Consider the following 15,130-nt stretch of genomic DNA (forward strand, 5'->3'; position numbering starts at 1 on the left):
TTAGTTAGTACATTAGTAGAAAACAAAATGCCAAAATGCCCTGCACACAGAGTCTCTGATACCAGTCGCTGTTTTTGGGCTAACAAAATTGCATGAGGCAGTTTTTAAATCAGAATTGTTGGTGCTTAAAGTGACTTTGAAATTATATTTAATACAATGTTCTGCATTAAAGAAACTTAAATTTTTCAAAGTGAGTTTTCCTCTGAGGTACTGTATTAGCATTACAGACTCTTAAACCAACTGTAATCTTAACTGCAATATGTTGAAAGATGATGAGTAGCCCTCAGGTCTCTTCATGATGTACTTCAGGAGAACTATGGTTAAAGAGGCTATTGGCTCCCACGCAACTGTAATACTCTACCAGCAGAGGTTTTGTGTCAGTGTGTAATTTTAGTTTAAGTGGTGCTGCAAGTGGCTGACATTAATGACAGGCTGTGTTTATACTGGCCATCGCTATCATGTGTTAAATTATTGAATTTATTTGAAATTGTGCGTCTTTTATGCAATTATTACATTTTTGGTTTTTACACATTCAAAAATACAAGTTAGAAATGATCCCAAACTAAAATAAAAACAAAGACATTAGGCACTAGACAAACAAAAAAAGATGATCAATGAAGTACTTTTAGACGAATAAAAACGTTTCTGCAAAACTCGGTTCGGTTTCACTTTTTAGTAAACCTGTGTAAAGGATCAATTGTCGCTCACCTGCGAGAGCCAAGCCGATCATCTCGTTGGACAGCTCGAATGTGTTGGCCCGGTACACCGACCACGGCCTCTGTGATCGAGAGACGCGCTCTCTGACCCCCGCCATGCCTGTCCGGGAACAGCGGGCGACGGCTGGAGGCCTGAACACACACCTTCACACACACAGTCACACACTCCCATGTGAGGTGCCCCTCTTTCTGCGTAGATCCACGGCTGCTCCAGAAAGCAGTTTGTCCTTGTGTTCTCTAAATGGAAAGAGACGGGAGAGAAGGGAAGGGGGGGTCAGATTAAGATAACATGTTCTGAAGAGTAAGGATGACGCATTTTTAATTAATCAAACTGGTTTTTAGATGGTTTCATCAGGCCAACGTTTGCTTAATCCCCTACAAGGTTTTGGTGACGAGGTATCAAACGTTTTCAGGACTTTCTGTAAAACCATAAGCAGACAAACGAGAAAGAGGTGTCCTAAGAAATTGTGTTGAAATGAACAATAGTCCGATCAATACATCCGCAGGGAAACAATATTATCAAATCAGATAATCCAGATATGTATTGGCATTTATGTCGGTAGATGGTGATTTTAATCTTTCTTGATTTAAGTTTAATATATTTCTATGGTTAATGTACAAACTTTTCTTATAAGTTTACATTATAATTGTTTATTGTATCAATTGTAATGTTCAACTGTGAAATATCTTTATTCAGACATAAAAATGTATTATTGATTTTTTTCCCCTCAAGCATCAATAGTGGTGTCAAAAACCCTCCAGTGTCATACTGGCACTAGTTCACATGTTTCATCTTTGCTTAGTCTGATTTTATATTTGCACCTTAGAATCATAAAACAAAAGAAAAATAAAGAAATGAGAAAAAAATGATTTGCACAAGGACACAAAAAAAGCCTGAGAGGCATCTAAAACATCTTAGCCAAAGGGAAAAAATACAATAGTTTAATATGAAATTTATGCTATTTTTAATTAGGTATTCAGATGAAGAATTGAAAAAAAAAATTTGAAGAAGTGAAAAGCCTTGTTTATGAACATTCACACAAAATGGACAATGTTCATCAGGTGCTATGAAAAAAGAGGAAATCTCACTGCCTAAAAAGGACCAAAAAAACATAAGACAGTGTGGCATCAACCACATGCACAAATTCCATTGAATTCATGTGGTCGATGATGCTAATGTGCCATGTGAAGGGGAAAGCATGAGGAGAACAGAAATAAGGAACAAGGTACAGAAAGTAAGACCAGATACAAAGCTGTCAAAAGACAGAAACAAGTATCAACAGTCACATACAAAGTCAAGTAATCCAATCTTACATCTCATTTACCACCTAAACAGTAAGCAGCATATGTTCATATAACCCCTTCCAACTACTTTCACAGATTTTACATTTAAACCTATATTTCTTTTGTTGCTAGAACAAACAGATATCCCTAATAGGGATGAATAGAAAGAGAAAAGACCAAGAGAGAAAAAGGAGAGTAGAACTTGTGGTCAGTTTGAAGAGGAAGTCTTGTTCCACCTTCAGAACTGTAACAAATTGAATAGCTCAATCATCAGGGTAACGTTTGTTAAACCCTCATACAACCACGATATCTATCTTCTACGTCCTCCTCCCTTCCTAGCTTTGCGAGTTTTCCACCTAAAAACAGCGTGGCGCTTCCCAAACCTATAGTTTTTTTTTGCTCTATATCCTCCCAATTTTCACTTCCCCCTACCCCCCATCTGTTTCCCTGGAGGCTTTAGCCTGTGGACGAACAACTGTCCCACTCATGCTTTCTCACCTGGTTTCGTTCCCTCTGTTCCATTTTGTTAAAGACCAATTAGCCTATTTGCAGCAAACGCAAGGGACAGTATCTTGCTGTGGTCTAGTTAGACATACACATGTACATCGCAGTCTATTTTGGAAGATGTGTGCTCTATTTATTGTAGAAAAATGTGTTTCAATGATTTAGTTTTTTTTAGGTCAAAGTTGTGTACACAACCTCATGTCAGAGCTGTTGTGGAAAAATGTAGCATAAATTCAGTGTTGTTCGCAAATGAATAGAAGGGTGTATTTGTCTTTTGTGTTGAACAGCAACTTACTTTCAGATTCCTCTAAACCTGACCACTGAAATTGTTTTTTTCTGCGATTGAACTCTGTTAAAAACTGGACTTTCAATGATGCATCTTTTACGAAAAGGCCCACAGAGGTTTCTCATTTTAATTGTGGTTCTGGGTTAATAATTGATGGCCTACTTCCTTTCTTGCCAGTGCCTGATATGGCCCACTTCGGTCAGCTCAGATACATGTGCCCTACATCTGTCGCTGCAAACATCTGGAGCACTACCTGAAACCCTCTCTGGATGGAGGAGACTCAACCCAATTTACATTTTCTTGATTATGATTTTACATTTTCTCTTTTTCTAGATAAGGTCACGTAGTTTTGGTAGACAGAGGAAGACAAGGATATCACAGACTAAATATAAGTGTTTCTACCATGAGAACTTTCCCAGAAGAAGCGAGGACATCTTAAAATGTGGCCATGAACAGACTTGAGTCCTTGATGAAGAACATGAACCTCTAAATATGTAAGTCAGCTTTAAATCTTGGCCAACCGAATAAGCTCACAATCCTTGTGATAAATTAGTTGCCGCCATGATAACTTTCCAGAGTTGTAAGAGTTTGTATTACAAACCATTGTGCAGGGTTTAGCTGTATGCTAAGCCCGTAAAACACATGAATCTGTTACTCCAACTGGACTTACTGGATCCTATTTCATGCCTTACACCAACGCAGTCCCTTCGCTGTTTTGAATTTCCACTTTGACTTAAGCTTAAACCTCGGAAAAAACTCAACTTTCTGCTACACCCAAATGTCTCATTCCTATCACAACTGCATCAAACAATTGGGGGAAGATTCAGCTTGAGTCTCTTTTGCTGCAAGTGTTGAAGTCACACAAAAGACACACCAACAGTAGAGGTATGGAAACAAGTGAAATGTTACTATGCAGTTAACAGAATCGGAAAGACTGCAAGACAAGATGAGCAAGACAGCTAAATAGCTCAAATTTCAAGAGCAGGCGACAAAGCTGCAATTATCTCTGGAGGGACTTGTTTGTGCAGTTCTTATATATAATAATAATAATAATAATAATAATAATAATAATAATATAATATTCATGAAACAACATGAGCTTTGACAATGAGGTTGGAGGCACCACAAAAACACAGTCATCAGCCTTAAGGGCCTTTAAGCTGAGCTGTCTGAGTGCTGTGCTGATGAGCAGAGACACTAGCAAGTAAATAGAAAAGAGTTGTGTATAAAAAAAAAATATATATATATATATATATATATATATATATATATATATCAAAGGTCACTGAGGATGGTAGGGCATTTAAAGGGTTTAGGGTTTGAGAGAATGAGGAAAAGAAATAGGTAAGAGGGTCAGCTAAAGATAAAAGGGATGGAAGGGATGTTTACAGTACATCAGTTTAACCTTACCTTGAACCTGCCTTGTGTGATTCTGATCCCTTCCAGCTCTCAAGCCCAACTACGTTACATTGAAAAGACAAGTTACAGTGAAATATCTATCGGTGAAGACACATTGTCTACATTTGACCAGATAAAAGAAACAGTGTGTTCTTATATATATATATATATATATATATATATATAGCTGTATCCAGCTCTGTTGGAGGTAAAAGGCTGGAACCTGTACCAAGCATCTCTGTTGAGCCCGAGCATGTTCACCGGGAAGTGATTTAGAGTAAACATGGGACAGCGATATACGTTATTAATACTTGTGCATGAATACAAGCTACTATTGTGTCTGTTCCTGGAGTGTCAGCAGACCAAAAGAGTCAGTGTGGCTCCACTGTCCCACCACAGATTTATTAAACACATGATCACACACGCACGCACGCACGCACGCACGCACAGACAGCTGCTAAGTCTTTTAACTAAATGTCACAGGTTGTTCTCCCTTTAAAGTGCCCTATAGTAGCATAAAAATGGAAAGCATGGAGTACACAGATTTAAAAAAACAAACAATCCACATGGATTCAGATAATATAAACCTCTGACCTTCAGAGTAAAAGGGTTCTGTGGTTGGAAAGAGGCCCAACAGTTGTTTATTATAGTTAGGCCTAGTTATGTAGTAGTTATTCATGTTGAGTATGGGAGATGTCAATCAAAATCTAAACCCACAGAGACCTAAAAATAAGTTTAATGTGCGGCATAGCATTATATTTCCAAAACTTTAGCTGGTATGCCAATGAAATGCTGCATTATGTTATTATTTCCCCGCTTTTATTCTGAATGCCATTGCATTTTCTAGAAGTATTACAAATACTTAACTTTTCTTTGCAATGTGCAGACACACATTTTAGTTGTCAACCAACACATCTCAACACAGTGTAAATAGAATATTTGCCGCCATGTTTCTGCTAGTAATGTTTCTACCTGAAAGTACTCAAGAAAATGACCACTCAATGCACCTCTGGTCTTTGTTCCCAAACCTAAAAGGAAATTTCCATTCTCTCAGCCAACTAGAGCCACATTTTCCACTCCCAAAGCCAAGAAAACTCAATGGTTTGAGAGGAGCTTAAGAGGAGCGCTTACTTCCAAATTTTCTTATCAAAGTCAGTTTCTACATATCATTTTACAGACATAAACTTCCTGACTATATTTTAAGTTATTGGTCTGAGTTTTGTGTGTCAAACACATTGTCCCCAATTTGTTTTGATACAATAAAGGAGGAATTACATCTTATTTGTGCATTACGTATTATACTCTATTAAGCTCAAATCTGTAAACCCACATATAACCCATCTATGTTTCTTGCTAACCGTCAGTAATCACAATAAAACCATTGCTTTTCTTCACCATGCATCCCACCACATTCAGTGAAACCCCTTTGTTTATGTCCTGCAACAGATGACGGATTTAACACTTCAAATCTATTAAGTAATTAGGCAGTGCCGGGGAATTTACTATCTTGCCAAAAACAGTCCAGCGATGCCAACAAAATCCCAAGCAGCAAGGAAGTCAAACTCCTCTCCAAATCTATGGCGGAACAGAAACCTCACTGAGGGGGAAAAGTTGTCATATGAGGGAGCTCCAAATTTAGCCTGGCATGTCAGTGAATATGTGTATTCTGAGTCACATGAATTGGGACAAGCACGCACGCAAAATCCATTAACAATAGCAATTATGGAGAGATTTTAAGTACATCTGACAAGTTGTACTGTAAAATGCCACAACAAAAAACACTTTCTAAAGTATAAAGGATTCAGCCTACGATCTGTTTTATCTTGCTGTAACCACAGGGCCTGAATGACTACCATAATATGGATAGTAGCATCAAATATAGTAGTTGCGTTTTGCTCAATTCTTCATATTTTACATATATAACATTTAGGGAACAACAAGGCAAAAGTCATTTGCTTGTTGGAGAGATCAAACAGGTGGCTTTTCATTTAATCTGGCAGCACACATCAAGTCTTGACACGTCAAGTGTGACCTGTTAACTTCCTTTAACAGGTTTTTGATTTCTATAGCTTTGTAGGTGACTTGATCCATGCCCATCCAACATGTAATGTAATGGAAGTAGGAGTGCAGGGCTTGACATTAACTTTTTGAGGCACTTGTCCTTCGGACAAGTACATCTACGTTTCACTTGTCCATTAACAAAAGTCACTTGTCCGGGTAAAGATTCATCATTTTATAATTTTTTTTTGTGTTTTGCTAATGCAGAATTTGAAGAAACCATTGAAAGCATCCAAACACTATCAACATTAATACAATTCAGTTTAAACAGTAGAAACAAATGTGTCCCAAGAATAGATTTCCCCTTCAACAAGAAAAAAGGATCTCCAGACTCATAATACAAAGTTATACTTTGCACGCCGGTGTGCAGAAGTTAATATATTGAGATTCTAAGTGAATATTTTCAAGTTTCTCATTACTTTCAGATTCCTAGTCAATATTCTAAGTTACTATGTCAATATATTGAGATATTCTGAGTTACTAAGTCAATATATTGAGATACTGAACCAATATGTTGAGTTACTAAGTCAATATTACGATACTAAGCCAATATATTGAGATTAAGTCAATATTTTATAGTTTCTCATTACTTTGATATTCTTTGTTTATATTCTGAGATACTGAGTCAATATATTGAGATACTAATTCAATATTTTGACTAGAGTTAGTGGTGACTTGAACTTATACTATATCTAAAATAATTTTGTAGACATAACAATGGATTTTGCCACTAAATGTTGGTGTCAGCGTGTTTTTTTTTTTCTTTCTACAATTTCACTTACCAAGGGATCCTTTAAAAAGGTGTAGCTACTTTACAGTTGATTATTACCTGATATTTAATCCGCTTCAAACGAGTAGCGGAGCAGCTAGTAACGTTACGAGGCAGAGAGCCAGCCGTCAAGAGTCAAATTAACTTCATGCTTCATCCGCACAAAGCACACTTCTATCGCCACGAGTGACAGCTTTATTCGGCTCGTTTTCTGTGAACGATGTGGGGACGGGGTAACGTTAAAGCGTAGTTAGCATGCTAACGGTAGCTAACTAACACCGGCTGCCTGGCTTGCTGGTTCCGCGGTGCTTTCATGCTGTATCGCTTACAGAGAAGGAGCTGAACAGTGGGCTGGGTCTAACGTCAGCGGTCCGCTCTCCCGCTGCTGCTGGGTCTAACGTTAGTTAATGTATTTGTTTCAAATCGGTAAAGTAAAATCTGTAACATAAACGGAATGAGTGGCACATAATAACGTATATAATGCTTCATCCACACAAAGCACATTGCTATCGCCACGAGTGACTTCTGTTTTCAGCTTGTTTTCTGTGAACGATGTGGCGAGGAGGTAACGTTAAGGTGGAGTTAGCAAGCTAACTCCACCTTAAGCTTTCATGCTGCTTCGCTTTCGGAGAATGCGCTGAACAGCGGGCTGGGTCTAACGTTAGCGGCCCGCCGACCCGCTGCCCGGGATTGTGGGGTAAAATATGTATTTGTTTCAATTCTGTAACATTGACGAAATGAGTGGCCTTTTGTTTTGTTTGAGTTTTAACTTGTCCAGTGGGGCAAGTAAATTTCTCTTCCACTTGTCCTGCAAAAAATCCACTTGTCCCGGACAAGCGGACAAGCCTTAATGTCGAGCCCTGGGAGTGGCATTGTAAAATCACTCAGAGAGGAGTTTGGGATTGTACAAAGCTTCTGACCTTGATACTGGAGGTGTCTCCTACCAAATGTTACAAATCAAATCAATCTCAACATCCAAGCCAACGTGGACAAGAGGTGCATAAAGTACTCAGACAAATGAAAATTTGATCAGCTAGAATTCAATGACGTAGATCGTACGATGCTAGTGAAAGCTCCAGAACAGCTATTGAATGGAAAATTGCTTTTCAAAGGTCAAGAATAAACTTTTAATCTCTGTTTTGGAGGGCTGTGACAAATTACTTGTTTATGTTTGAGGACGTGTTGGAATGGCAGCACGACTCAATTCATCATTCCAGAGATTTTTAAACAAGATTTGTTTTGGCAGATCTGCAGCATGTATGAAATCAGATATTTAAAAAGCTTTAAGAAGTGCAGCACTGACAAGATCCTGCAAGGCCGTTAAATGTAACCTGTATGAATTTCATGTACTGTAGGTTGTGCTCAGCATTTGCAACGAAGGTCTTAACATGATGGGCAACCTGCTGTCACATCTCCCTCTGATTCGTGAAGGAGATAGTGGGAAGTCACAACCTGTATTAAGTTTTTAAACTCATTATATCTTCACCACTTGTGTCCTTATGTGTATGTACGTGGTTGTGTTTGAAGCTTTGGTCTTAGTTTCAAGACAGACAGGGTTAAAGTGTGACAGAGTGTGTTAGAGTGAGAGTACAGTTGACCATAAATGGTGAAACCTCATTTTACAGCTTCCTCGTTGCCAAAAGGCCTTTCACACACACACACACACACACACACACACACACACACACACACACACACACACACACACACACACACACACACACACACACACACACACACACACACACACAGAAGACAAGGCATCACACCGCACGGTTTAGAGTGAGAATGTGAGAGTGTGTCGACTCAGGTCACATCGCCTCTCAGACAAGACTTCTAAATTTGGTTCTCCTTTTTCACGCAATATCCAAAGGCAGAAAGACAACTCCAAAGCAAAATAAACACCCCATAATTTTATTTATCAACTGAGGATGCAGCATATTTGTTATTCCTCAATTATACTGTTTTTGCAACCGATAGAAGGGAAATTCATCACTTATAGCACCCATATTATGCTCATTTTCAGGTTCATAATTGTATTTAGAGGTTATATCAGAATAGGTTTACATGGTTTAATTTTCAGAAAACACCATATTTTTGTTGTACTGCACACTGCTGCAGCTCCTCTTTTCACCCTGTGTGTTGAGCTCTCTGTTTTAGCTACAGTGAGGCATCTCATTTCTGTTCCATCTTTGTTGGGAGTCACACATGCTCAGTACCTAGGTAAGGACTACTAGCCAGTCAGAAGCAGAGTATGAGGGCGTGCCCTGACAGTACCTAGGCTAGCATTATAACATGTGTTACAAAGTGACACACTTTGTCTCTGAAGTAAAGGCTGGACTACAATAGAGCTGTTTGGAGCAGTTTGTGAACAGTGTTTTCTGTTGGAGATGGGAAGTCCCTTTGGGGGGGACTTTGGGCTTTTTTGCACAAAAAAAGATATATAACACAATAAAGGAAAGGGGAAAAGCCAAAAAGCATCATATGAGCACTTTAAATGAACTGATTATAGTGCTGATTGTTATCTTAATTATTCAATTAACTGTAACTGGTCTTCTAAACATCATAAAACTATATAACTATATTCCAGTTCAAGGTTGGGCGTGAACCATTTTTAACAATCAAATTGCGGAGATGAAGAGTAAGCACATCACTTTTATTTCTCTCCATCTCTTGTGTATTTTGGTTCAGTGTTCCTTATTAAAATTATACATTTTAAGGGGTTTATGAGGCCTTCATGGAGGGCTCCACAAGGGCTTTCTGTTTCAACTTTGGGTTCTAATTCTGGACTTAATAAAAATATCCACATGTATTTGATGAAATAGGACTTTATTTATCATTTTATAATTTTTAATTAAATTTTGAGAAGTTCTGCTCATTTCCAATCACAGAGAATGTGCATTTATCTAAATTTAAGAGTGCTTCTTGTGTAATTGAGATTTATTTAGCTCGGACAGAAATTAGTAGTGAATTAATTGATTAGTCATATATCAAGCGAAAAAACACCAAATATCCTGCTTATTTATTTTTAGAGTATTTGCTGCTTTTGTTTGTTTAACATCATTGTAAGGAGACTATTTGTGGATTAAAGGAGAATTCCGGCCAATTCTTACGTTAATCTTGATCGCTATAGCTACGCGAGTACTTTCGATAGAAAAAACCCTGACCCGAATCAGTGCAGGTAACACTGAGAAGCTGCAGCTACGTACTACAAGCGTCCCCTGAGCTAAAACGGCAGTGCTCGGGGCAAGTTTTAGAGTGCCTTTGTGCCTCTTAACAGACACAAAATGCAATTAATACGTCTGTGCCACAAGAACAGGGCCCTTACGTGTCAACAAGATGCGTTTTCAACTCAGACATTGTTTAAATTCACCTACCCTGGTCCCTGTCTCGATCCTGCCAGTAGCTAGCTTGCCCTGCTAGCTGATAGCCGTTAGCTGTTAGCTGCCGTTTGGTGAGACAGGCTTCTGTGATAATCATCCCAATAACAATCCACGGAGTCATGTCATGTCTTGAAGTGTATTCCCCCCTAAAAAAAACAATAGCGCGGTAGTAGCTGTTAGCTGCTAGCTGCCCTCCGGTGAGTGTGTACAGCCAGATAGCTGTTAGCCGTTAGCTGCTAGCTGCCGTCCGGAGAGTGTATTCAGCCAGGCATCTGTGCTAATCATCCCAATAAAAATCCACGGAGTTCCCGGTGGGTTGGTGGATATCCTGCATAGGACAGATCATGCCTTTGCAGCGAAAGGTTTAGATTATTTCCCCCTCAAAATAGGTAATTGAGCACTGTAGTGGTTATGACCATATCAGTGACTATGTAACTACATGGAAACGGGATAAACAATGTCTGTGGCTTGCACAGTAATAGCGTTACTGAAGCCTAGCTGTTGCATCGCGCGGTCTCCTGGGAATTCAGTTGTAGCAGAAAAAGGTAAACAGTAATTTGCAGATTGGAGCGTAGTGTGTGTGAAGAGTGAAAAGCGGAGTTGTTTATAACGGAAGAAGCTTGTAGTATGAAGAATATAGCAGATATGCAACACACGGAAGAGCCTTTTGCGTTTGATGGTCATCCTTATTTATTCGAACCAGAGTATACAGACGAAGAACTAGCCTCAAGAGTTGGAAAGAACGAGACTGACAGACAGAGGGGAAACAGGCAGATGAACTTGCTGCTCCAAGCACAAGCTAAAGGTAGCCTTCAGTAACTGGGGGACATAGCCACACCACCGGGCGCTCCGTGGATTTTTATTGGGATGATTAGCACAGATGCCTGGCTGAATACACTCACCGGACGGCAGCTAGCAGCTAACGGCTAACAGCTATCTGGCTGTACACACTCACCGGAGGGCAGCTAACAGCTAACAGCTACTACAGCACTATTGTTTTTTTTAGGGGGGAATACACTTCAAGACGTGACATGACCTGTCCTCTGGAGGACATAGCCACACCACCACCGCTCCGTGGATTGTTATTGGGATGATTATCACAGAAGCCTGTCTGAATACACTCACCAAACGGCAGCTAACGGCTAGCAGGGCAAGCTAGCTACTGGCAGGATCGAGACAGGGACCAGGGTAGGTGAATTTAAACAATGTCTGAGTTGAAAACGCATCTTGTTGATACGTAAGGGCCCTGTTCATGTGGCACAGACATATTAATTGCATATTGTGTCTGTTAAGAGGCACAAAGGCACTCTAAAACTTGCCGCGAGCACTGCCGTTTTAGCTCAGGGGACGCTTGTAGTACGTAGCTGCAGCTTCTCCGTGTTACATGCAGTGATTTGGGTCGGGGTTTTTTCTATCGAAAGTACTTGCGTAGCTATAGCGATCAAGATTAACGTAAAAATTGGCCGGAATTCTCCTTTAAGGACTGTTGGTCGGACAAAACAAGACATTTGAAGACATCAACATGAGCACTGGGAAACTGTGATTGGCATTTTTCACTATTTTTAAATATTTTACTAACCAATTAGTCAATAAATGAAAATGCGTTAGTTGCAACAGTCTGAGGGCATTTTAAATCTACTCACAGGCTATTGATGGAATGAAGTAGAAGAGGAGGGATGCTGATCCAGGTTCAGTGAGGAAGATCTTCCAGACAGGGCAGCAAATATGTTCACAACCTGAAAAGACATGCATGCTTTTCATTATTAGGGTACGACTCATGTGTGCAAGCTGTATAGAAAAATGTCACGATTAGTCAGGCTCAGATCCAGATTTTAGATTTCCAACAGTTTAATACTGTCTTCTATGATTCGTTACAGGCTTGTTTTTGTGGGTTTGCACACATCATTTTATCTTCTAATGACTAAAATGGGACATACGGGAGCCTTTGTTAAGTGACCATTATCGCTCACTTTCTACCACAGCAACAAAAATAAAAACAATAGCACGGTTCTGTCAAAAACAGATTTGCCCCAAAAGCCAATAACAGAGGTGTTCCCTGTGTCTGTGGACCCTGTGGGATCGGCATTAGAATAAAGCATGAATAATTTCTTTGGAAGGACGGAGCAGCTGTAGCCCTTTCACATTTAAATGAGCATCACACACGCATCACACACACACACACGCATCACACACACACACACGCATCACACACACACACACGCATCACACACACACACACACACACACAGTTTACTTTCGCCTAGGGCTGGGCAAGTTCTTACAAGCTGCTGCTAATCACAACCCGCAATAAAGGAATACGCCGACTTATTGGGACTTTGTTTTATTCCCCGTATCCCCCAGAGTTAGATAAGTCCATACATACCCTTCTCATCTCCGTGCGTGTCCTAACTCTGTCTTGCGCACCCACCGCTAGCCTAGCTTAGCCCAGATCCTGGAGGTAACCGGCTCCATCTAGCCAAGCTTAGCCCAGATCCTGGAGGTAACCGGCTCCATCTAGCCTAGCTTAACACAGATCCTGGAGGTAACCGGCTCCATCTAGCCTAGCTTAGCACAGATCCTGGAGGTAACCGGCTCCATCTAGCCTAGCTTAGCACAGATCCTGGAGGTAACCGGCTCCATCTAGCCTAGCTTAGCACAGATCCTGGAGGTAACCGGCTCCATCTAGCCTAGCTTAGCACAGATCCTGGAGGTAACCGGCTCCATCTAGCCTACTGCTCCCAATAAGTGACAAAATAACGCCAACATTTTCCTATTTACATGTTGTGATTTGTATAGCCACAGCGTGTATAAATAACAAGGTCACATGAGACACAGCCATCTTCAAACCGTATACTGTACATACTGGGAACTATATTCTCAGAAGGCGAAGCACTGCTACTTGGGCGGAGGGATATTACTCCAACTCTGAGCGAACTCCAGGCGAACTCTCTGCTCCTGGCCACGGGGCTTCTCAAGTGCTGCGGGCAAATCACTCCGCCCAAGTAGCAAAAGTTTAGAAGATGTTTAGAAGATGGCTGTGTCTCATGTGACCTTGTTATTTGTACACGCTGTGACTATACAAATCACAACATGTAGGCGTTATTTTGTCACTTATTGGGAGCAGTAGGCTAGATGGAGCTGGTTGCCTCGAGGATCTGTGCTAAGCTAGGCTAGCAGTGGGGGCGTCAGACAGAGCACAGAGATGAGAAGGGTATGTATGGACTTATCTAACTCTGGGGGATATGGTGAATAAGATAAAGTCCCAATAAGTCAGCGTGTTCCTTTAAGAAAGTACCCTCAAGTGCCCTTTCTTCAATGAAAAATACTTCATAAAGCTAGTATAAAAGGAGAGTACTAACCTCACTCTGTGTGTGTGTGTGTGGGTGTGTGTGTGCGTGTGTGTGAGAAACTGCTTCTTGCTCAAGTAAGCATCACTTCCTTTTGCTGTTTCAGGAAGTATCTTAAACAAGTCGGTCTGGCTGCCAAGGTAAGCTTCGGTCTGCTTTTACTCTGTGTTGCACAAGCACCTGGCAGCACTGGCTGCTTCATTGCCACAGTCACGGCAAAGAACACTTTTGAAGATCTATAACCTACGTCTAATGTGAGCTGCATGAGTTTTATGTTTCCATACAGTAAAAAAAGAAGATCAAGATCTTAGTCTACGAGTCAGAATCCCACAGCACCCCTTACCCTGACTTTAACCTAAACACAAGTGGAACCTTAACCCTAAAACCAAGTCTTAACTTAACAGTCTAGTAAAGAAGTGAGTCCCACACACATTGTCTTCACTCTCAAAGTCTAAAAGTCAAACTAGTGTTTAGAAGATTAATTGGAATTAGACATTACCTTGATACTAGGTCTGCACAATATGAAGAAAATATGCAATATGTGATATGTTGTTGAATATCATAACGATATTACTTGCGATAAATAAACAGATATTAAAGTGCACTCAGTTCTGCATTCCTGCTGCTTTCAGTATTCTGCTAAATTAAAACAAACTGCTTGTTACATATTAAAGTGCAGTTTTCTACTGATATTTTCTTAGAATCTCAGAGGGTCTTTTGCGATATGTCGCTGTCTTTCTCTTGTGTTTATTGCACCAGTTGATATTGCGATGACGATAAAAAACAATATATTGTGCAAACCTACTTGATACTAGCAGCATAATTATCCGTCTGATGTATGGATAATGTTGGGGTAAAAAGTGAAACTGTCCAGAAAAATGATTTCAACTAATGGTGGATTTGCAACAAAATGCAAGTAAAAGGCCACTAAACACAATCTAACATAGAGGTTTTACTCGCTACCGTTTACTCGCTACCGTTTAGCACATAGTTGGGGGCTTTCCTGCCACTGACTATAACTGGAAACAAAACCGAGTGTTGAACCAAACATGCAGGACACACAAAAAAACATTCTGAAGCAGTTTGAAGAGACGTGGTGAAAGCAGAAGTGAGCTGGCGGGGTCAAGTCTCTCTTTGACTGGCTCGGAGGAAAATCTGCAACCACCAGTTCTCACAATGTGAAGAAAGAAATCAATGGAGGCTTGCTGACATGCAACAGGAGGGATTTCTGCAAAGATAATCGGGTAACGGGATTCTCTACTATCTGTCCTACTGATGCAATAAATGGAAACTTGTAAATCAAACTGCAAACAGAGTTAAATCTATTGAGTATGTGTAGATAATGAGCAATCATGCAGGACCAGTATTGATAGAATATAATCTAA

The 15,130-nt window shown here is 40.1% G+C and overlaps 1 protein-coding gene across 7 annotated transcripts in view; it reads right to left on the minus strand.

The window, feature by feature from the left end:
- Positions 1-15,130, minus strand: part of inpp4ab (inositol polyphosphate-4-phosphatase type I Ab) — a 45,887-nt gene that overhangs the window by 25,366 nt on the left and 5,391 nt on the right. For 6 of the 7 annotated variants that reach the window (XM_028572026.1, XM_028572025.1, XM_028572024.1 and 3 more), the window contains exons 2-3: positions 12,042-12,134; positions 709-953 (exon numbers count right to left, since the gene is read on the minus strand). In XM_028572026.1, coding sequence (XP_028427827.1) covers positions 709-814 — 106 coding nt within the window. In that variant the 5' untranslated portion in view covers positions 815-953; positions 12,042-12,134. Of the gene's footprint in view, positions 1-708; positions 954-4,200; positions 4,244-12,041; positions 12,135-15,130 lie in introns of those variants that run through there. The other variant, XM_028572023.1, reaches the window with a different exon arrangement.

Source organism: Perca flavescens, chromosome 24, assembly GCF_004354835.1.
Source record: "Perca flavescens isolate YP-PL-M2 chromosome 24, PFLA_1.0, whole genome shotgun sequence".
Classification (NCBI taxonomy): domain Eukaryota; kingdom Metazoa; phylum Chordata; class Actinopteri; order Perciformes; family Percidae; genus Perca; species Perca flavescens.